Here is a 21,543-nt window from a genome sequence, read left to right as displayed (position 1 = left end):
AGATTCCGTGCACCCCACGAGTTTTGTAACTTTATTGCTAGCTGTGCAATCCCACGACAGTTACACAATACCTCTTCAGACTATTACTCGGGCTAGAGCACATGTTCATCAGGTTCAAGACTGTGTACGGCGGCTGATGAGCACTTTGGCTGCCGGAATGTTCATGGAGAGTCAAACCAATCATGTCTCTTTGGACTGCGTAAAATAGACTTAGATGCCCATCTCTGCATGAGTGTATTCAATCTCCGCCGCAAACACCGCCACGACAAAGCCACTATTGCAGCTGTATTCGGAAATGTAATACATGATCAACTTCTACCTCCAAATATTGCTTTCGTAAGTGAGATATGTCAGCCACATTGCCTCGAAGTCGGCATCACCGTCGTCGTGCGTGATCAGGAAACACTTCACCGTCGTACCCGGTCTAAATTCTTAAGCATTTGTCCGCTGTGGCATCACAAGCCAGCTATATACATGTACATGGTCCTTATTTGTACAGTTGCGTTTGTCCTTCGTACTTGGTGTCATCCTGATGACGCAGAGTCTTCCCAACTTCTTCAAACACAAGCTCCATCGGCTAGAGATACTAAAATTATACAGAACTAGAAGGAACTGGAACCTATAACCACGATACAAGTGTCTCTGTGACCGATGACGCCACAAACCAGTTTGCTTCAGTATATTTTGCTTAATATGCAATCTGATGAGCTGATTGATCCTCATTGAGATTCTTCTGACGGAAGTCTTCTTAATACAGTTTTCTGTCCTAGATGTTAGACTTGATATCGCGAGTTCTATTACAGGTTCATTCACTGAGTTCTATACGTAGGACTCAGGCGTGTACTGATTGTTCACAGACAAATATTTCCCAGCGCTAATTTTGTCATTTGTCTCCTATGTAGCATCGATGATAGTCTGACTCGTTTTCTGTAACCCTCAGAGCGTAATGCCACTATTAGTTTATAAATGAAGTCCGTCTTCTTTGACTGTAGTTGTAGGTGCGATTATACGGGCCCACCAAACGATGGCGAGTCCGTTTTAACACTGACGCGATCGTGTTAAGACATGCAGAAGAGAGCTGGAGACAAGGTCGTACATCCCGGAGGGGCTCACCAGTAATGGGCCGGTCCTCAGGACAGGCGACAGGGATTGATGCCTTCAACCTGGTGTCCTTGGTGTTCCTCAACAATTTCCGTATTTATTGAGCTTGTTTAAAGCGAACCTTCCAAGGACAGCCGCAAAGTGTTGTCTCCAGGGTCCAATTGCCGTTACGTTTTGAGGCGTTGAGCTGCTTTCTGCGGCTACATTTCCAAACGAACAATAGTGTTTGAGATCTGGTAGACAATGCAAGCTTTGTCTGCGAAATTTTAGCAGATTGCATACTTGACTAGAAAGGCCACCGAATATATCATCCGACCCGAAGAACGTGGCCATGCATAGATCATATGATTATTCACTTCCGCCATTTACTAACCAACTGCAGCGGGATTCATGGTAGTAGTAGTATGGGTGAGGCAAATGATGCAATTTCTCGGAGGCCGAAGACCAAGCCTCGAGGCGCGACGGTTCTGCCCGGTGAGCTTCGTCTGCTCGTGTGGTGATCGGCACGGAGTCTATCTCCGCTAGCCCCAAAGAGGAATGCTAGTTTACTCTCCCGAAGCTCCTTAAATAACGAAGGGGATTGTAGGGGCTCTGCAGAGATTCCAGAAGCAATGGAGGCACCGCTGCGAATTTATTGTACTCAGAATACCGAAAAGTCGCGCTTGCGCGAATAACCAACCCATGCAATCAGTTCGACTCATCTTCCAACCGCACCTGACATTCTAGGACCTCCATCCGCTGTCAGTCGATAGTAAGGCATACTAGCAGCTATTTATCAGATCGTTACAATTCTGAGCACGGCTGCTGCAACTAATTACACGTGATGTCAAGCAAATGATGCGTGAGCACATCGACTGTCTGAAAGACTAGGTACCTCGCAGATTAGTCAAGAGGCCGTACTTCAATCTAAAGGCTGGTTCATCAATCAACCATCGCCAAGGTGTCATCAAACGCTTATACCAATCTATAAACCTACATATCATACACAAAGTTCCGAGGCCAAATGCAATACAATTTTTACTTTACAGCATGCCTCCTAGAACTGCCAATGCAGCCTTAACGCCCCATCCAACCCTTCTATCGTCTGATTTAAAATTTTCCTCATTCATTTCCCGCGTAAATTGTCGTAAATGGTGTATCTCATCGTACATCTTCGACCTTAATTCCTCGTCGCGTGTGAAGACGATGGCATTTGATTCCAGATCTAAAGCGTGTGACCTCCGCGTAAAATTGGACGATCCAATAACGGTCACGCACGGCTTCTCCTCACTCGAGTCGAACTGTGGCGGACAGATCCAAATTCCTTTTGCATGGTAAGTCCATCCTCCTGGCTGATTTAGCACCCCATTTTGCCATTCAAGCAGGTGTATTTTATCGGATTTTTGTCTCCTGCTAACTTCCTTGACAAAGTCGTTCGCAAGTAAAGTGTATGCCGGTGGAAGATATCCTGAAATTCCTGCAGATTTGTAAAAGCTATTGGCTTCTGGTGCGGCCGTAATTATCATGCCTTCTCTCGGATTTGAGCTGAGGAGTTTCCGCCGGTAGTCTGGGTGGATGTTGAAATACCCCGCTGTAAACATCCATGAAAATCGATCCGTCTTAAGAATGTCCAGCAAATGCTGGATAGCAGGTGCTTCTGTAGATGCATTTGGTGACAATAGAGGTGTAAACTGAGAAACGGCGTACACGACCGTCACAGTCGATGCATCTTCTAACCCAATATCTGCAGGGGTATCCGATAATGAAGAACGAATCAGCGGTGTAAGTATCTCCGTAGCGACCTTTACGAACTTGAGGGCTCGTTTCGTCGGTTGTGGTGCTGGGTTTGTCAATGGCCAACTCAAATGGAATCCACTCGGGGAATCATCCGTGGAGAGAGCATAACTCAATGACCCTACAGCGTCGTATATTTTTTTGTAGTAATTGGTGATATCCGCTGATCTGAAGAGATAATACCGATCTTGTCGATTAGTGAAATAATCATGCGACAAATTTGCACTATATCATGTCAGCTCACTATTACCACAGGCTCAAGTCAATACTATGCCTACCCAGACAGAATAATTTCATCATCAAATCCATAGAGCTTCATATGCTGTAATCCCCAGCCCTCATTCAGTCGCGTTGGAATCATCGCCTTCTTCATCCCTCTCAAATTAGGAGTATGAAATAGTTTCACCTCGACTCGGTCCCCAAACTCGGCTACTAGTTTGGCCATAAGCGATGCACTTGAGGGATCCGGCGCCTCTCTTGTCCCTCGCAGAGCGTCTATAAGTAGATACACCTTCAAGTCCGGGTTGTTCAGTAAAGCAGTGCGCAAAACGTCAATTAGCTCATGCTCCGTCTTCCCAACGTACAGCGTCGCAAGAAACACCCTTTTCTTCGCCGATGAAATTTTTTGCTTTAGCACAGTATAAAATTCATCCGGACCTTTCAGTATATCGATTTGTCCCTGCTTCAAGAAGAACCGCGGCGCCAAATCATCTAATTGTCTCATCAGTTTCCGAATCCCGGGATGTAGGGTCGCAGTAGCCATTCCTGCCATCGACAGCGCTACGGAAGCCGCTGCCCCAGACGTTGCAGCTACCGTAGTAGACAATAGTGACATTCGTCGTATGTGGACTGGAGTTAATAAAGTGGCAGTTGATCCCGGCGACCGCGGACTTGTTGAAGTTGGATGAGGGCGATATATTCGTGAGGCAATCCTTGACGATCTCGTGAATGGTAAAGCCGGCCGACCGAACATTATCTATTATTGTGCAGCGACCCTGGGTTGATACCAGATTGAGTCCAACCGATGATTGCAATTCAGCAGCCCGTAGGCAATAGATAGCGAGTTGGGTGCTGCCGTGTGCAGTAACCCTGAAGTACTGTCAACTCACGACTGCTCTCTTGTTGCGATATGGAATAGCTTAATTTAGTACATTTTTATTGATCGTCCATGGTCTATTACATATACTTATTAGGTCGACTAAATAAGCTGATATTTATTTTAGCTGTCATATATCACACCCTGATATTATACAAATATAACAACTGTGCTATTCCAAAGGCTAAAGTTTTAATGCTGTTATACAAGTCCTACATTGAATAAAACGTAGGTTCTTCACTCAAACCCTTCCTCCTCCTCGTCTTTAGAACAAAGTCTCTAGCAAGCGCCTGCCCGCTTGCCGACTGAAGAGGTGGGATAATCATGTCCTTATCTAAGGGATCACCAGGAACGACTTGCCACTTTTCGAACACTAGCGAGCACATCGCCTGGCCCTGAGTGGCCACTCGTAGATCAGTCTCAAATCCGAATGAATCGATCACTGGGATACGTCCTTCAATATGTAATAACGGTGTGCCCGCAATTTGGTCCTCCTTAAGAACGTATCCTCGTCTCCTCTGAAGAACAGTGTACAGTGCCGCAGAGCATTCTGCCGGTCCAGTCACAAAGACAGAATACAGCGGCTCCATTAATCTAGGTGATGCAGTCATGAACGATGAGTAACACACTCGACGAGCCGTAGGAATAATTTGGCCGCCACCACGATAAATAGGCTCACTGGCCAGTTCCACATCCATGATACGAAACTTCGTATTGCGGATCGGCTCTTCGCACAATGGACCCTCGCGGACTGCCCATTGGAATCCCTGCTTGACTGACTCACGAATTGAGTTGAGCAACTTCTTATCGACTTCATTTGGCAATGTGTCGTCCAATAGAATATTTGGTCCAGTATCTTCAGGTCCAAAGGCCCAAATGGATCGGGACGCAAGTGCATCCCATTCATATTGCTCTTGGAAAAACTTTCCAATCTTCCGAACTGGCCATTCGATACTCACTTTTCCATTCTCGATATCTTCACTAATGCCAGGATCAAGCGGTTCTGCAATAATCGAAATTCTGTTCTTCTTATTTGGTGTTTCACCATATGGCTTGATGGACGATTGATCCACAACGGTCTCACAAAACCGCGTCACAGGATCTGAAACTTTGATCTCAATTTCTGAATATAACCGACGAAGGTCGTGCAGAACACAGTCCATATACAGCTCTCCCGTGCCCAGAATTATATGTTCTCCAGACTCTTCAACCTTTGTTTGTAACAGCGGGTAGCTCTTGTTCACTTTTCGCAGGCCGTCAAGCATCTTAGGAAGCTCTGAAGGATTAACTGGTTCAACAGCAACTTTAAATACCGATGGCGTAAAGTGATTGATTGGTTTGAAAATGTACGCGTCGTCCGCTAAGTTCCGTGATACGACTGTAGCAGTCTTCACTATAGACATGTCGATTCCGGCAATTAGTACCCAATTTCCAGCCGGCACACCAGAAATTGGTATCTTATACCGGGCTTCTGGTATCCACATGTCAGTGATTGTAGCATGCACCATGTCTTCCTCATCATCCAGGGAGTAACCTTCACCGAGAACGCGAATCTGTTGTCCACTTCGTAGGGTTCCACTCAATATCCGGCCAAAGCTGTAGAATTCTGTGGCGTCAGTCGAGTTGAAGAGCTTCGTGATATGTACTACTAACGGCCCGTCCTGGTCACATTTGAGTAGCGACCCTGCGAGTTCTGAATCCAGTGGTCCCGTATACGTCGTTTCGATCTAGCACGGCTTAGTCCCTAACAATCAAAGAGTAAACGAAGTCTCACGAACCTTGGTCGACGCATTGTCTGCCGGTGATGGGACATGGTCCAATATCATATCCACAAAGCCCGTTGATAACCCGAAAAATTTCTGGCAGACTAACTTCAAAAGAGGTTTTGGATCCAGTTTGTATTGTGAAGGCGTCAAGTATATGCCAAATCCGCCGAGAGTCTTCTTAGTACTGTCCGTACTTTCACCGAGTGTCTGACAGTCATCAGAGGTGCATTCACGTATGTAAAGCATACCATATAACTTACGTGCCCGATCAGTTTGTACAGAGGTTCTAGGATGAAATACACGAATGTCCGCTTATTGTGAGCCTCCAGACCACGTCGAGTGAACTTTCTAGTGGAAGCATTGAAGTAAATATCTCCCCATAGTCTTAAAGCAAAATCATCTACGTTGACACCACCTGGTAATCGTCAGAAATTGGCTCCATTGATAGTCAATTGGCACACTTACCGTAGACGGCACTATACATCTGGGCAAACGACTTGAGGCTGAAGCAGAATCCAAGGCTGGTCGACGCAAAGCACACATTGCCTTTCTCTGGCGACAACCAAATATCTGAGGCTGGCATAAATTTTCTGAAAGCTTAATTAATATGCAAGGACAAGCACATTCTCAAAAACTATACCGTACCTTATAGTCTTATTCACTTGCTCAATACAGTATCGTATCTTATAGAATGCGTCCGCTGGAGGTAACTTGAGCTCCAAAATCAGTCGGTCTACCTTGTTCACTACCAGAACTAAAGGTAAACGTTCTGATATGGCATGCCGAATGATTTGCTCGGTGTTAACCATGACTCCTTCCACGACATCCACTACCACTACCACACCATCAACAAGCCTAAAGGCAGACGCAACTTCATCGACAAAGTTAACATGTCCAGGAGTATCAACAATATTGAACAAGTGTGACTTTCCCTTTCCATTTGGCAGAAGTAGTGTCATCGGCGAACACTTGATACTGACACCTCTGTCCCGTTCCAGCAAATGCGTATCGGTATATCGAATCTGTTCACCGAGCCGCTTCCCAGTGAAATCCTTGACATCGTGAGTCTCTTGAATCAGCATATCCATTAAAGCTGTTTTTCCGTGATGCAAGTGTCCGGCTATAGCAACGTTTCTTATCTGTTCAGGAAAGTTCATGAGGTCCATCATAAATTCTCGAGAAAATGTGACTCCCGGTAAATCAGCTTCTTCGACCGCGAACTTTTTCACCTTAATTGGCGCAATTATGGGCTCCGATAGCGGTTGTGTATCCTCTTCCTGAACCATGGCTTCAACATCTGGACCGTAAACTTCTTCAGCTGTAGGATAATACTGCTTGTCTTCATGAAGCACAACGGCAGTTGTAGGCTCATCTATATATAATTAGACAGGTTCCAACACCACGTAAAGTCTCCCTATTAGTCGTGCCCATCGAAACTTACTGTCAATTTCCATTATATGTTCTTGTCCAGCATAACTTTCGCGCTCTGAATATCCATCGTCCTCATTGAGGTACGCTCGCTCATTGTACTGATCCTCTTCTTGCTCGTGTTGATCTTGCGACTCGGCATCGGAATCTTCAGCGTCACCGATGAAGTTTCCGAATCTTGTAGATTGTTAACTTAAAGCGTTTAAGATACTACTCAACAATCATCTTACTCGTCATATAAACTGTCATCCATGCCGACTATTAACTAAAGCGCAATTACAAATGTATATATACAAAATGTACTCCGGGCACGTACAACTGATCGAGTTGTAAACGAGCCTATAAATGAGCACTCGATTCGTACTACACAAGCAATTGGATTTTGGATATTTTTCTTGTCGCCGTGATGGTGAGGCTGGGGTGTGTGGCGCAGTAGGAATGTCGCATCAGTAGCACAAAACCCTTATGCAAAGAAATGAAATCTTGGTCACATGGTTTGCTGGTTCATTCGAGTTCATTCGATTAGCAGCCAACTACAGTCAAGCAAGATTTATCTTCTTTTAATATTCGTCATAGGTCCGGCTTTCAATATATCAAGTACGTCTCCTCCAGAGGTCGTAATCTTGAGTCAACGATTGATCATGCCGTGGAGAATGTTGTTACAGAAATACTTAACGCAGAAGGTGGGATTGGATCTTATTTCTAGCATCCAGCATAAGTATGTACTAACTTCTGTACAGCTACTTGAGAGTGAGAGCTTTCATCAAGCTGTCCGTGCGATTCATCGGAATGTACATGACGTTCCAAGTTTTACTCAGAATTTAAGTATGGATCATCTGTCTAAATACCTCGCTCGAGGTGGCATGAATTTAACAGTTTTACAGAGGCCAACACGACGCAGAATGATAAAGTCAGCAAAGCATTAAAATTGGGTCAGATATTGCTTGATGAAATAAAGCAGGCAGCGCGAGGCAAACTGCCTAAATCCTAAATGAGATTTGCTGCGAATTTTACTGAGTTTGGGGGATCTCTTTACGAGGACAGTAGGCATTGGAGAATACATCATTGTTAGGCGTTCAATTGGCTTTTCCAAATCCGGTTTGCATTGAGCTTGGAAGTAATTAATATGTATATAGGTGTTATAATCATTGTGAATGATAGGGAATGCAGATATTACATTACACTGGCAATCACCCATTCAAATTGGGTTGAGAGGAGAATATTCCACTCTTCTTGGCTCTCATTAAGTGGGAAGATAAAATTTGCAAGTGCGAAGCCAGTAAACTATCAATTTGGTCATAGCTATTTGGAGTGTGACTGACTTACAAGTAGTTTTCGTACATGCGAATATTACATTCCAATGTTCGTCAGCTATCGTACATTAGTTCGTCATACAATGGCACGTGCTAGATGTTAAAAGAGCGATACAAAGCTCTAGAAACTTTCGCAAACGACGTCTGCGATAAGGCTTTGGAAAGGAATGCAAGCATTTCTGCAATAGGTGCAGATGAGTTAAACAAATCCGCTACCAAGCCATCTTTAGACTTGACTGATTGTCGGAAGGCACTGTCGGTCTTGTAAGCTTTCTGTACTTCGCGCGACAGATGCTTGATAATCAAATTCTCAGCTCGAGTCCGTAAAGCATCATATGCCTTGATAATTTCGTCGAATATCGTTCCGTCCTCTTCAAGTGCGTCTGGAAGCTTAGATGATATTCCTTCGAGTTCCTTCGGAATCTTGCTCAGTTTATTTTGTGACGCTCTTCGGTTTAACTCCTCGTAGAGCTCAAGGAAGAACTAATATCCATCAGTACAATATTCTCACTTACAATACAACAAATACATACGATGTCATCGCCCCAATCAGTCAGAGCGTCTCGAATCGCATATGCGCTTCCGTACGCACGACATAATCTCTCAACTCCAGCCAGTCCATCTACCATTTTCTTTCGTTCCTCCTCGTGGACACCGGACACCGCTCGGACAATCGACGAGGTCAATGACTCGAACGCATCTAATGACGAAGATATTCTATTGTGGTAACTGTCGAGAATCGCAATCTGAATGTCCATCAAAAATCGAATACGGTGAACAAACGACTTCAGCGGTTTGTAACGCTCACTGACGGTTTCCAGTAGGTCACGTAATCGTAATGCTGACTTCGTCGGTTTGGACTCGATTTCGCCAACTGAGTCGAAGTCGATAACCCAAGCATCTGGGGTTGTGATAATTTCCTGATATCTAGTCAAAGCAACTAAATGAAGTTAACAGGAAGAATCTATAGCAATAGCGGAAAGTACACGGACATTCTTTCTCAACCAATAGCCAGGCCTCAAACCATTCTGGCTTCGACATGATATCACCAGTAATGCCAGCCCACTCTTCTTGACCATACGGTGCAAAAAGATAGGTGTCGCGAAGATGGTCGTCAAATTTCATTGTCTCGAGCATTAAATGACTGAACAGTTGAGGTTCATGCATGACCACTGGAACGAGTGTCTTGAGTTTTCGTTGAACTGACGGCAGATATGCGTAAATGAGCTCATGAAGAGCTTCCCGATGCGATATGTAAGGCGACTGCTCTAGGATCCCTTGAACAATAGTTTCCATAAATTGTTCGTGGTCTTCGACAGTTGATATAAAGTGTGAGAAAAACCACTCGGGCTAAAAAGAGGTTATGAATCACTGTTAACTAATCATTCCACCGGTGACTTACTCGGTCGACTTTATTTGTTTCTCGATTTCCTTCGAAATGATATCGGAATCGCAAATCAAGAGGTTTTGCGAGAATTTCAAGAGCGATAATCAAATCGGGTGCTTTACTTTCACGTGCTTGCTGAGATACATTGTAAAACTGAAACAGCAGAAGTTTGTTGAAAGTTCGGCTGAATTCTTCGAAGTTCACTTCAAGCGACACGCGTCTCGGCCAGCCAATTCTGTCCAGTGAGGCACGGAATTCACTAATAAATTTAGTTGGACCATACAGTGACGCGTTTGCAGACAGAACTTACGTCGCAAGTCGTTCCCGCAATTCAAACCAAAGAAAATCCTTTGACTTGCATAAGAAGTCGACAAGATGAATAACGGAGTCCTCTGCTTCGCGACTTTGCTCGCATACATGATCCACAATCTTTACCAGCTCATTGTGCTTCCGGAGTGCTAAATCTGGATCGTCCAGGATCTCTGTTTTCGCGGACTCGCTATAGCTAAATCAATAACAAACATATACTAGTTGCGGCCTCTGGTGCTCACCTTATGCTCCGAACTTCATCGAGGACTACAAAATAATTTCTAGCTATTTCGAATTTCTCCAATTCCGCAACCAGCCCTTGTAGATCGTCCATAAACTTCGGTCGCGACCGATAATAACTGGCATTGATCAGCTTATCCTTCAGCATTCCATGGGTTGTTCTGAATTCAGCCACTCTCTTAACTATCGCTTCAGAAGAGGAAAATAACGCATCGTGCTCAGAGTTAATCTTCGTTTGAATATCCTGGATCTAGTTGAGAATTAGCATATTCCAGAACTATTTGCCAGAATATACGTAGACGTGGAGAACATGCCTGAGTATTCAGTGCGGCCTGCTGATCTTCTAAACTGGAAATGAGGTTATCGAGATCTCCCAGGGTGTCGACTCTGGGGAGCTTTTCATTGATATATTCTGTTACTGACCCCATATCAATTGCTTAGTCTTCTAGTCTGTGATCATCTGTGCACTCTCAACGAGTAATGTGCCCGCCGGCACTGCACCTTCGTTGCGTCAGAGAAGTCGCCAAACTTTAATTCAACCCCTGATCCCGCCGAAATGTCTACTTTCATCTCTGCCCACCCCTCCACCCTTTATCATCGCGGCCGCCTAGTTGCCATACCGAAAAAGGTCAGGCAGATATACGCGACGTAGAGTTTGAATGGCATCTCAAGCAAACGCGACGACATTGAAATATGCCCAAACGGACACCAGATGGCGGTAGTGGGACTCCAAAGCGCATCAGGAATAACGCGACAGCAGCAACGCCCGCCTCATCACCAGGCTCAACGAGAACGCTGGACTTTTTTTTTGCCAATCGATCATTGAATAATTCACAGGTTGATCATACAGCTGGAATATGGGAGCCATCTCAGCAGAAATCTGAAAATGGCAATGAAATCGCGGACGAAGAACTGGCGAGGAAATTGCAGGCTCAATTCGACGCGGAGTATCACGAGCGCAATCAAAGCAATACTGCCAGGCAGCTCGTACAGAATCCGGAACAGACTACTATATTTGATAATACTGTAGTATCTAATTCCGAAGGCGATACGCTAAAGGTATCCGAGAGTGATATGTCGATTGAGACTGTCGACTGTGGGGTCCGGCCGCCGTCACCCGCCCAAGAGGTTGCGTTGAAATCTACGGCAGCACCCTACGAGTCGATCGCGGCTATTGACTTTATCGTTAGCCCTCCTGAATTTGATCCTATTGAGCATCTGGCTGCTTTGAAGAGCTTGGTCCCCGCCCCGTACTTTCTACTGACGCACATGTTTACCCAAGTGGATGCCACTAGATCGCGAATTAAGATCATCAATGGTCTCACCAACTTCATACGCCTACTTATGCTACTGGACCAATCAGCTATCAAGTCTGCTGTATGGCTGTCCACAAATTCCATTGGCCCACCCTACACCGCCTTAGAACTGGGTATTGGTGGATCTATATTATCGAAAGCTTTAAAGACTGTCTCGGGAATATCAGCGCCAGCACTAAAGAGCTTGTATGATAAGCACGGAGATATAGGTGATGTCGCATTCGAGGCAAAGGTGTCCGTCCGTACACTTGTAGATCCTCCGCGATTGAGCATCAAAGGTGTATACGACACGCTATTGCAAATAGCGGTCGCAAAGGGGAACAAAAGCCAGGAGCTGAAACAGAAGCTGGTGGAAAAACTTCTTATCAGAAGTAGGGGCGAGGAAGTCAGATATCTCACGCGAACTTTCGTGCAACACGTATGAACAGTCCTGTATGTTATTGTTATGTGGAATACTGACTATGGACTCTCAAGCTGAGAATAGGTGCCGTTCGGACAACAATGCTGACAGCTCTTGCTAGAGCTTTCGCATTTACTGAATATGGCTCTGACTGTGCTCAAGATAAGCTCCAAAAAGCAGAAGAAATCGTACGTCAGTGCTACGCACGACATCCTAATTATAACGATATTATAGCTGGGTTGTTGGTGTCTAGTGTTGAAAAGTTGGCAGAGTCATGTCCTATGACGCTACACATACCAATTTTACCCATGCTGGGCAGTATTACTAAGGACATGTCTGAAATGTTGGTAAAGATTGGGAATGAGAACACTGAATTTGCTTGCGAATTCAAGTATGTGACATTGGTAGTGCTATGCGAAGGATTAGATGAATTTGGAAGCTGACATACTTTGTTAGATACGACGGTCAGCGAGCACAGATCCACTATGATGAGAGCGGGAAGATCTCAATTTTCAGTCGGCATCTCGAAGTAAGGTTCCTTTACTTTCACTCCATAGGGACTGATTACTAAAAATAATAGCTCATGACAGACAAGTATCCTGATATTGTTCACGTGTTGCGATCCCACAGGGTTATTTTGGACAACACAAGATCCTTCATTCTGGAAGGCGAAATAGTCGCCGTCAACGAAGTCACGGGTGCATTGGGTTCATTTCAGAGTCTGTCAAATCGGGGTCGTAAAGGCGTACAGATAGACAGTATATCTGTGACCGTTTGTTTATTCGCTTTCGACCTAATGTATCTGAATGGAGAGGTACGTACGACTTGCGAGTGAAAGATTTACGGAGTTAGAGGCGGCATAAGTCGGATCTAACATAAGTTTTTGTTTGTAGTCTTTATTGGACGTTCCATTTCGAACACGGCGGGATCTTCTGCGTAGTTCGTTTGCTCCCGTTCCAAATAAATTCGCATACGCTGAAAGTATTGATGCTACCCCTCTTGATCAAGACGCCATATCTACCTTCTTTCATTCATCAATCGAATCCAAATGTGAAGGAATAATGGTGAAATTACTGGACTCCATTACCACGACGACGACGACGACGACCACCACCACCACCACCACCTCCACTAGGCGAACCAAGTCCCTGCTATCTACGTATACACCTGATCTTCGACGTGAGTCCTGGCTGAAGGTGAAGAAAGATTACGATTCCGCGGCAGATTCGCTAGACTTAGTGCCAATAGGTGGATGGTATGGAAACGGACGAAAGTCGAATTTCTGGTCACCAGTACTCTTGGCGATTCGTGATCCGGATACAGGAGTCTTTCAAGCTGTGTGTAAATGCATGACCGGATTTACGGATGCGATGTATAAAGAGATTAAAGCCAAATATGACGAGGGAACCATTAACGTCACGCGACTGAAGCCGGCTGATTTTGAAACACCGCTCACGCCAGAGTACTTCTGGGTGCCACAGGGTAAATTAGTTTTGTTCGTGGAATCCAGCATGCACAATTTCTAACATACAATATTTATTTGTAGAAGTCTGGGAGATTAAATTTGCGGACGTTACTTTAAGTCCTGTGTACACTGCCGCACAGGGAATCATATCAGATCGCGGATTAAGTATTAGGTTTCCAAGATTTATTAGGAAGAGGTAAGCAGCATTGGATATTAATAGATTTTATATCTCGTTCTGTACTCAGGTTAATCGGTACTGTGAATACAGAGATGACAAAGGCATCGAAGAAGCGAGTAGTCCAGCTTTCCTAGCAGAGCTATACCAACGGCAGCAATCCAGGGGTACCGAGGACCAAGATCATTTGCACGAAGAGTTCTATTAGATAAGCATACTATATGTATATGTATCTGTGTGATGGGCTCGAATTTGATCTCATCCTGTTGAGTAAGAGTAGCGGAAATATCAAGCTTTATCGATTATTTAATATCACAGGAATAACACGAGGAGTGTTAACCAACACATGTATTATAATATAACAGCACTATAAAATACAGAGTTATAGACTGATTTAATGAAAACTTGGTGGCGATAAAGTTTAGCAATTGTGAGTAACATACGGTCAACATGTAAACAAATGTCAGGCTATGCAATTATCGGTAGAGACGTACAGATCAACTAATCACATCCATCAGTCATTTCATCACGTCCTCTTTGTTCTTTGTTCGGTAGTTTGTTCTCAAACTACCTGAGCTGCACGGTCGTGTTATTGCGACTGGCGCCAGGAGTCCCATGCTAATAAAGTTATGGTTATAATTCTGATAATTGATAAAAGTGTTCATTCACGAAATCCGTGAATAGGAGATATATCCGCATAGAAGTTTGACAAAATATAGCCAAGCACGCTAGAAGACGTAGATCGAAGCCGATATGATGAAGTTTTTCGATGGAGATTAGAGACGGGAGTGTCATCTTGTTGTACGGTGTGCTTTGTTAAATTTGATGGAAAATGTGATGCTTCTCTTCCTCAGGACTCTGATTAATACTAGTGCTGGTTCGAATGAACAATTGGGATACGATTGTTCAGGCTGACAGTTTGTTAGCATTGTTTAACTCTAACACATTATGTATAAATCGCTCAGTAAACCTCTTCGGGGAAGCCAGAAAGAGAATGGTCTATCCTCTCAGCTTCATGGAAAAGTCTGTGTTCCATGGTCTTTTAGTCTGTGCACGAACTGGTTGAAGGATCTGAACATCTCGGTCATAGGACTGATATCAGCCATTTGGCAGCATTAAAATAGGACAGTCAAGAATGATTTTAATGCAGAATATAATGCCTATCAGGTATGCTGCCATAACTCAGTGTTGGAAAACAGGCTGTTGGAAGACCAGTGGGGTTGAGGTAGATAATTAGAAAATTCGGTCAGCTAGTTGAACTCCGTCGCATTGAACTAAGATTCGAGAGACCGTGAAAATTATTCGTGGCATAGCTAGCCACGAAGCTGAGATGATAAATGCTAAAGAATATGCCGCTGTGCAGAAGCAATGAATAGTAAGAGAAGCAGAATGAACTGTGTCGGAACTAATAAATATAAAGAGACATCTAGAGCCTATATTAATTCAAAAAACAGCATCAAGTCCTTCCTTTTTCACTATTATCCTGTTCGGGTTAATAGCGGTCGTATATAGTCTCGCCTGTAACTTGGAGCGGTCATATATATTCTGTCATACGTACAAGTATGTATGCTTATTACGCCGCATATACTGCGGCTAGGTTCAAGAAGTCCTTCAGACGACGCAGAGACGTCAATACTATAAAATAACAAAAAGACGGAAGCTTATGTGTTTAAGCAATTAGTACTTAGGCTTCATTTTGGTTGCATTGACAGTTGTAATAGCCCGCCGAAGGTTTGCTAATGACTCAATTAACAAGGCATTATGCTGCTGATTGATGTACTCCAATTCAGCACCTAAAGCAATTGAATATACAGTTGCTCAAGACCCTGCGAGTGAGATAAGGTATAGAAGTGATAATCATCACGAAACTAGCATTACCAATACTGCAATATGAGATATTAATAGAACTATACTATGACAAGCAAAAAAGCAAACCCACATGGCATGACGAAAAAAAGCAATACGAAACACACGGCCAAGTCATGAACACGGCATACTTATTATATGTGACGCAGATGAGACAAGTCAGACGATAAAAGACACCATTTGCAATAAGAGATGAGTACAAAACACTAATACATGCCCAGAAGCCATAAGCCAACATGACCCTAAATTATTAAAGATCTATAGAAATAGAGATATAAGACGAAATTCCCAAAAAGAAAAACTATAAGGGTCCAACAATAGATATATGCAAATATGAATATAGATATTGTGGACGGCCCACAAATGAACTTTTTTGCTTCCAATAATACAAGAATGCAAGATTATGGGTTCTCTGGCTTCCATGGTGGTGGATTATGAACATCGGCCTCGCCACAGAGGTCATTCCAAGACAAGAATTCGCCATCAATGGTGTAGGCACCGCCAGATTGATACACCTTCTGGCTCATCGCGACGACGTCTGGATTATCGCGCTCGCGCGACCACCACATCTGTGGCCACCAAGTATCCATGGCCTTCTTCGGACCATTGAAGTGCAATACGGGGGGAAGAGCGCCCGAAACCTTGTTGAAGGCGAGCATACGGCGTCGTGAGGGTGATTTCCGTGGATATGTGAAGAGATCATCCTGCACAAACATTACGTCCGCATGAGAGAAAGTCATTGTTTGGAAGAGTTCGGACTTGTAATCGACGGTCATATTCAGATCTTGCTGTCCATACACCTCAGCAATATACATCTGGTCAGAGTATACCTCTTCTGGAGGAGCATGAGAGATAGAATAGTTTGCGCGGTCGTAAATTTCTCGGAGAATGGACACCGGGCCGATCATGTTGCCAGAGTTCAACCATCTTGGGCGATTGTAGTTGAACTTTTCCCTCGGGTTCAGGACAGGCTGCCGGCCGTCAGTCCAAGGTCCGTAAGAGTTAATCGGAAGTGTAGATTCGGGGATGTTAATACATGCTGGGGAGCTTAGCTCGTTGGGCCAACACTTTTTGTCTGCACCGAAGACAGCAATATCGTACCCCTCCGGCTCGGTTAACTCGAGGAAGTGAGAGACCAAGTCATGGTACGGAAGCTGGTACCAGACGTCGAAGCCATCCATAATTAGAGCGTACTGGTCAGGTTTCATTCGATGTAGATATTCATCTATACCATTGATCTTTCTTACACGGGCCTGAGGAGCATCGGCATAGACTTTGCCCCAGTTGATAAGTGTGGGCTTCGGATAGTCATTGATCAAGGCAGTATACAACGATCGGCAGAAGTTGAAATGGCTGGAAGTCAACGGTATAAGAAACTCAAGCTCCAACTGCTTTCCGTTCACTATGGGATGCTCAGTGGTGAGAACCGACTGCGACGCAGGGATAGGCATTGTGCTGAGATTCTCGTTTGTCACAATAACACTGCTAGAGAGCTTATCTCGAGCAGAGGCGGCTATAACTGTTGCAGACTCTCTTAAAGTCTTGTCCTATAGAGAGTTAGAATTTTCAGTTACAAGTTCATTAACGCGTACCTTTGCAGCGGACATGAACAGAATAACAGAAGCAACTGCTACACATATGACCAACTTCTTCACAGAATTGGGCTTCCTAACGATCCCCGACATGTTTGACGAGACTTTACTGGACTGATCCACGCGAACGTTGCTTTAGCACGAAGTAGTAGCCAAGGCAATGGCAGGACGAAGTTGGTAAACGACGAGCACCAGGATGCAAGATAGGACGACGACCAGAAAACCGACGCGCAACGAAATGGAAGAGGAAACGGGCACAGGGCGTCAGCTAGTGGAGAGGAACTGGCGACGAGGAAGCACTGCAAAGACGACAGCCGGGAGGCAGCTGCACAGTCCGAAAACGATGTTAACCTGCTGCATGAACTTTATTCCGGGGTTGTTCGCACCGTGGATTTAGCTTCATGATGTGGAAATTTGAGCCGCAGGGACGCAGGTTTCGCACCAGAAGAGCTTACGTGCAGCACCTCTTGCGTCGCCAAACCAAGGGCGGTGACCAACTTGTCATCTAAAATTTCAACTTTTAGGTCGCGTTATCATCTTATAAAGTGACAGAACCATTATAGCCACGTGCAGCCCTAAGTGCTCACGCGTTTAAGGAACGCAGATAAAAAGGCTTTGGTGCTTCAGGCTTCCTAACTTTCTTTTCCTTGCCAAAGTTGTCACTGGTCATATATCACTGACTATTGCATAGGATCGATATAGTTACGCCAAAACATGGTGCTCTCAATCGTGTTTTCGCGGACCGCCACAATCAGCTCACAGTGGATATGATTGATCATAGTGGTGAAGCAGTTACACAAGCAGTTAGATCAGAATTATATATTGCATCAGATATGTTCCCGTAGGCCAAGTAGTAGTGATCATAAGAGAGCATACACCATCTGGAAAGTTATGTGACCTCGTTGATGGAACTTATTGAAGAGCATTGGCTAATCCGCTATGCTAACCACGTACCGTCAAAAATTCTAGCGCTGCTAGCTGTCACCTCGCCAGGCAACGGCAAAGCCGTCATCAGAACAGGAAACCTTCATCTGACAAGTAAACTACTCAATTTTAGATGACTTTGACGGCCCATTATTGCACTCTCCTAGGACTTGCGCACTGTAGTATCTGATAGTCATCCAGTCAACACTAGTGCTCTTTGCAAATTATACTGATGCGATCTTACTATTTGTATGGAAATTGCATGAGATTTAACGAGTGCCAAGCGTAGCACAATTAATATCGATCTACGTAACGCAAGCCGCCGATTGTGCCGTTGTGCGGCAGAAAGGAAGTCTGCACTAAAAACGAAGCTGGTGTACTGCACCCAAATCATCGTAGCTTGAACAAATACTATACGTTGTCTCTCAGTTTTCTCAGGCACTGAGGTACTCGTGACACGGAAGAGATTAATACCATAGAAGACACTATGTCATCGTTCAAATGCATGCTGTCGTCAGAATCTTGCTTGGTTATGACGATACTCGACGTCTTCCTCAATCTCTCATATTTCAAATATCCCTTTGGCGAAGACGACGCCCTAATCCATTTTAACAATTATATACTCACTAGCAATACAATACATCAATATATGATTGATTAACCATTGATCTCTAAGCCTTCATGCAATTAGCCCATATCCTACAATATATATATAAGACTTCCGATCCCTGCGATCGCAAAAGCGTGCACACAAACATCGCTGCAATTTTCTCGATCCACTAAGAACGGCATCTTCCTACAAAACCTCAATTACAACAGCACTAGCGCCGCCACCACCATTGCAGATTGCGGCAACGCCAATTTTTCCGCCCTCCTGTTTCAAAACTGAAGAAAGAGTGACAATAACACGAGCACCAGAACAGCCGAGCGGGTGTCCAAGAGCAACAGCTCCACCGTATACATTTACTTTATCAGACGAAAGGCCGAGAATCTTCGAATTAGCGCAGCCGACAACAGAGAATGCCTCGTTGAATTCGAAGAAGTCAACGTCAGAGAGCTCGAGGCTGGCGTGTTTGAGAGCCTTCGGGACGGCCAGAGCGGGAGAAGTGGTGAACTTGACCGGAGCCTGGGCGGCTTCACCCCATCCTCGGAGCTTAGCGATCGGTGTCAACCCGAGCTCTGCAACCTTGCTAGCAGAAGCGAGTATAATCGCAGCGGCACCGTCATTAAGGGGAGAAGCATTCGGAGCTGTAACGGTGCCGTCTTTCTTGAACACAGTGCGAGCAGCCTTCAACTTCTCGACATTCAAGTTGTTAGCCTCTTCATCGACGCTAATCATCTTGCCAGGCTTGCCACGGAAACCAGGGATCTCAACTGGAGCAATTTCGGCTGCGAATTTGCCCTCTTTGTGAGCCTTCTGTGCTCGGGTGTAACTCTCAATGGCAAAGTTATCCTGGTCCTCCCGAGTAATATCATGAGTCTCAGCACACACCTCGGCAGCATCTCCCATAAACTTGTTGTCGTATGCGTCCTGGAGACCGTCACGCTGGAGACCGTCAATCAATTGGCCACCACCGTACTTGATACCATTCCGCACAGAAACGTAGTGAGGGACGTTGCTCATGGATTCAGTACCCCCAACAACGACGATATCAGCATTTCCGGTTATAATTGTCTGAGCACCAAAGATGAAGGCTTTCATGCCGGAGGCGCAGACCTTATTGATTGTAGCTGCAACGACGTGCTCACCGAGACCAGCCTTAAGAGCAACCTGTCGAGCAGGTGCCTGTCCCACGTTTGCGCTCATGACGTTTCCAAAGTAAATCTCTTCAACGGCAGACGGCTCCAATTGGGGAACCTTCGCAAGAGCAGCTTGGTTATTTTAGATTAACCCTGAGAGTATGTAAACATCAGGAAAACCTACCCTTGACAGCGTGCGCACCGAGATCGGTCGCAGACAGCGAAGACAAGCTGCCTAGTAAGCTACCGATTGGAGAACGGGCAACGGAGACAATATAAACTTCGTTCTGGTTGGCAACCATTGTGAATGTATTATATGAGATATGTTGAAACTTCAGAAAGCGAGGTTGGAACTAAATGAAGTAATCCAAACTATGGGTTCTCCAGCGAATTGTAAGTTTTGAGATCAAGGAATATGCGGTAGATATATATAGCCAATTATGCGTGTGTGTGAAAGTGGACTCCTGCTGCGCGGTAAAAATGATTATAATCTGGTCATTCGACTCGCGTGCGGCGCGTCAGAATTACTCGGGGGCTGCTGGCGGTCTTCTGCGTTGACGCGGAGTTTTGTCGTCACTGAGATATTCGCGGGTAATTTCTGGCGCGCGTCGCTGTCAGCACGGGGATGTTCGGTAGAATTCAGCACTGTGGCTAGCTTGGATAAGTCCGTAAGCGTATATCACAGCACGCAGACCCCAACACCAAAGGATCAAATTACAGTAGCTATCGTTATATCAGGCTGTAATGATATGCATCAAAGAAGGCCGCATCGGTTTGAATATTAGTACTGTGTTATTTTTGTCTATAAGCACGTAGGGGTGTAACGAATAGAATTTTGCCTTATTCGTATTCGATATTCGTATTCGCAGAATTTTGCGTTATTCGCAACGAATAAGATTGCGAGCGTCGAATACGAATAACTTTACGAATATTATTCGTACTTTTGTTAAGACGCTGTGATAACTACTCGTCAAACTTTAATGCAGCCAATCATGACGCGTCTTATTCTGACCGTTATTTTGCCAGTGAGGTAGTCATGGTCAATGACGTGGTGACGATGGAAAGAGTCTGGCTCGTCGAATGGTGGCGACTGCATCAGGATGAGATGCCCCAGATGGCAGCCGCAGCAAGAGATTTATTTAGCTATTCCTGCTCTGAGGCTCTGAGGTGGCCGTCGAACACAAGGAGAGATCTTGCAGGTTTGCGGTGGCACTCGTTGAGCCCCGTAACGATGAGAAAGTTGATATTGTTGAGGGCAGTTTATGAGTGGGGGCAGACCAGGGAAACGTGATTTCATATTGTAGTTGTCCTGAAAAACTACGAATATTACTAATAACTAATTTACGAATAAAAGTAATTTAGATACCACTATAAGCAACTCTGATAGGTTTTTGATTATATCTACTCACTCATTGTTAGACTAGGGTCATGCAACTCGGGGAAAACCCGAGAAGGAAGCGAGCCTCAACGCGCGCCACGACAATTACCAAGTAAAAGTGTGACGGCTCTCAAGTGCCGGTGGATTGCAGTATGGACCATCTACACGATCGAACGTTCCTGTGTAGATATTTGTCTACTGTCCGATCTACTGTCATCCAACGCACCAGAATATTTCGTGCACCATTGACATCGCGGTCGCACTCAAACCGACA

At 44.8% G+C, this 21,543-nt stretch overlaps 7 protein-coding genes across 7 annotated transcripts; 2 read left to right on the top strand and 5 right to left on the bottom strand.

Annotated features, from left to right (window-relative positions):
- Positions 1-2,123: 2,123 nt before the first annotated feature.
- Positions 2,124-3,637, bottom strand: V1508DRAFT_403069 (uncharacterized protein; the record flags this gene model as incomplete). The annotated part of the gene is made up of 2 exons (XM_066938528.1): positions 2,124-3,099; positions 3,153-3,637. The coding sequence occupies 2 exons, from the start codon at positions 3,635-3,637 to the stop codon at positions 2,124-2,126; spliced, it is 1,461 nt and encodes a 486-aa protein (XP_066797132.1).
- A 384-nt stretch (positions 3,638-4,021) lies between these two features.
- Positions 4,022-7,559, bottom strand: V1508DRAFT_454564 (P-loop containing nucleoside triphosphate hydrolase protein). The gene is made up of 7 exons (XM_066942583.1): positions 7,395-7,559; positions 7,178-7,341; positions 6,382-7,108; positions 6,202-6,326; positions 5,997-6,151; positions 5,749-5,943; positions 4,022-5,697 (listed from the first exon to the last, which is right to left on the bottom strand). The coding sequence occupies exons 1-7, from the start codon at positions 7,415-7,417 to the stop codon at positions 4,183-4,185; spliced, it is 2,904 nt and encodes a 967-aa protein (XP_066797131.1). The 5' UTR covers positions 7,418-7,559; the 3' UTR covers positions 4,022-4,182.
- A 246-nt stretch (positions 7,560-7,805) lies between these two features.
- V1508DRAFT_396114 (uncharacterized protein) lies at positions 7,806-8,155 on the top strand (the record flags this gene model as incomplete). The annotated part of the gene is made up of 3 exons (XM_066938084.1): positions 7,806-7,847; positions 7,905-7,989; positions 8,049-8,155. The coding sequence occupies 3 exons, from the start codon at positions 7,806-7,808 to the stop codon at positions 8,153-8,155; spliced, it is 234 nt and encodes a 77-aa protein (XP_066797130.1).
- Positions 8,156-8,413: 258 nt separating this feature from the next.
- On the bottom strand, positions 8,414-10,876 carry V1508DRAFT_413240 (TIP-1 family-domain-containing protein). Its single transcript, XM_066939749.1, has 7 exons — positions 10,728-10,876; positions 10,416-10,663; positions 10,175-10,363; positions 9,880-10,123; positions 9,470-9,827; positions 9,011-9,417; positions 8,414-8,960 (listed from the first exon to the last, which is right to left on the bottom strand). The coding sequence occupies exons 1-7, from the start codon at positions 10,839-10,841 to the stop codon at positions 8,571-8,573; spliced, it is 1,950 nt and encodes a 649-aa protein (XP_066797129.1). The 5' UTR covers positions 10,842-10,876; the 3' UTR covers positions 8,414-8,570.
- Positions 10,877-10,994: 118 nt separating this feature from the next.
- On the top strand, positions 10,995-14,278 carry V1508DRAFT_413239 (uncharacterized protein). The gene is made up of 7 exons (XM_066939748.1): positions 10,995-12,147; positions 12,204-12,520; positions 12,586-12,658; positions 12,710-12,943; positions 13,023-13,611; positions 13,676-13,790; positions 13,863-14,278. The coding sequence occupies exons 1-7, from the start codon at positions 11,107-11,109 to the stop codon at positions 13,975-13,977; spliced, it is 2,484 nt and encodes an 827-aa protein (XP_066797128.1). The 5' UTR covers positions 10,995-11,106; the 3' UTR covers positions 13,978-14,278.
- A 1,319-nt stretch (positions 14,279-15,597) lies between these two features.
- V1508DRAFT_460557 (uncharacterized protein) lies at positions 15,598-17,604 on the bottom strand. The gene is made up of 2 exons (XM_066942772.1): positions 17,228-17,604; positions 15,598-17,182 (listed from the first exon to the last, which is right to left on the bottom strand). Exons 1-2 carry the CDS (start codon positions 17,318-17,320, stop codon positions 16,037-16,039), a joined length of 1,239 nt encoding a protein of 412 aa, XP_066797127.1. The 5' UTR covers positions 17,321-17,604; the 3' UTR covers positions 15,598-16,036.
- A 1,102-nt stretch (positions 17,605-18,706) lies between these two features.
- V1508DRAFT_38852 (Thiolase, N-terminal domain-containing protein) lies at positions 18,707-20,445 on the bottom strand. The gene is made up of 3 exons (XM_066937868.1): positions 20,076-20,445; positions 18,908-20,023; positions 18,707-18,828 (listed from the first exon to the last, which is right to left on the bottom strand). Exons 1-2 carry the CDS (start codon positions 20,191-20,193, stop codon positions 18,948-18,950), a joined length of 1,194 nt encoding a protein of 397 aa, XP_066797126.1. The 5' UTR covers positions 20,194-20,445; the 3' UTR covers positions 18,707-18,828; positions 18,908-18,947.
- Positions 20,446-21,543: the final 1,098 nt, after the last annotated feature.

This window comes from Lipomyces doorenjongii, assembly GCF_038497915.1.
Source record: "Lipomyces doorenjongii strain NRRL Y-27504 unplaced genomic scaffold V1508scaffold_12, whole genome shotgun sequence".
In the NCBI taxonomy this organism is placed as follows: Eukaryota; Fungi; Ascomycota; class Lipomycetes; order Lipomycetales; family Lipomycetaceae; genus Lipomyces; species Lipomyces doorenjongii.
Note: the sequence above shows the minus strand (reverse complement) of the source record. Positions and strands in the feature narration are given on the sequence as shown.

Bases quoted from the DNA above. Each gene is read 5' to 3' on its own strand.
- V1508DRAFT_413239 (XM_066939748.1), top strand. From the start codon at position 11,107: ATGCCCAAACGGACACCAGATGGCGGTAGTGGGACTCCAAAGCGCATC. The intron at 12,521-12,585 runs GTATGTGACATT...ATACTTTGTTAG, and splicing joins GAATTTGCTTGCGAATTCAA to ATACGACGGTCAGCGAGCAC. The intron at 13,791-13,862 runs GTAAGCAGCATT...CTGTGAATACAG, and splicing joins CCAAGATTTATTAGGAAGAG to AGATGACAAAGGCATCGAAG.
- V1508DRAFT_413240 (XM_066939749.1), bottom strand. From the start codon at position 10,841: ATGGGGTCAGTAACAGAATATATCAATGAAAAGCTCCCCAGAGTCGAC. The intron at 10,664-10,727 runs GCATGTTCTCCA...ATTCTCAACTAG, and splicing joins AGGCCGCACTGAATACTCAG to ATCCAGGATATTCAAACGAA. The intron at 9,828-9,879 runs GTAAGTCACCGG...ACCTCTTTTTAG, and splicing joins AAACAAATAAAGTCGACCGA to CCCGAGTGGTTTTTCTCACA.
- V1508DRAFT_454564 (XM_066942583.1), bottom strand. From the start codon at position 7,417: ATGGATGACAGTTTATATGACGA. The intron at 7,109-7,177 runs GTAAGTTTCGAT...AATTATATATAG, and splicing joins ACATATAATGGAAATTGACA to ATGAGCCTACAACTGCCGTT. The intron at 5,698-5,748 runs GTTCGTGAGACT...AAGCCGTGCTAG, and splicing joins CAGACAATGCGTCGACCAAG to ATCGAAACGACGTATACGGG.
- V1508DRAFT_460557 (XM_066942772.1), bottom strand. From the start codon at position 17,320: ATGTCGGGGATCGTTAGGAAGCCCAATTCTGTGAAGAAGTTGGTCATA. The intron at 17,183-17,227 runs GTACGCGTTAAT...AACTCTCTATAG, and splicing joins TGTTCATGTCCGCTGCAAAG to GACAAGACTTTAAGAGAGTC.
- V1508DRAFT_38852 (XM_066937868.1), bottom strand. From the start codon at position 20,193: ATGGTTGCCAACCAGAACGAAGTTTATATTGTCTCCGTTGCCCGTTCT. The intron at 20,024-20,075 runs GTAGGTTTTCCT...AAAATAACCAAG, and splicing joins CGGTGCGCACGCTGTCAAGG to CTGCTCTTGCGAAGGTTCCC.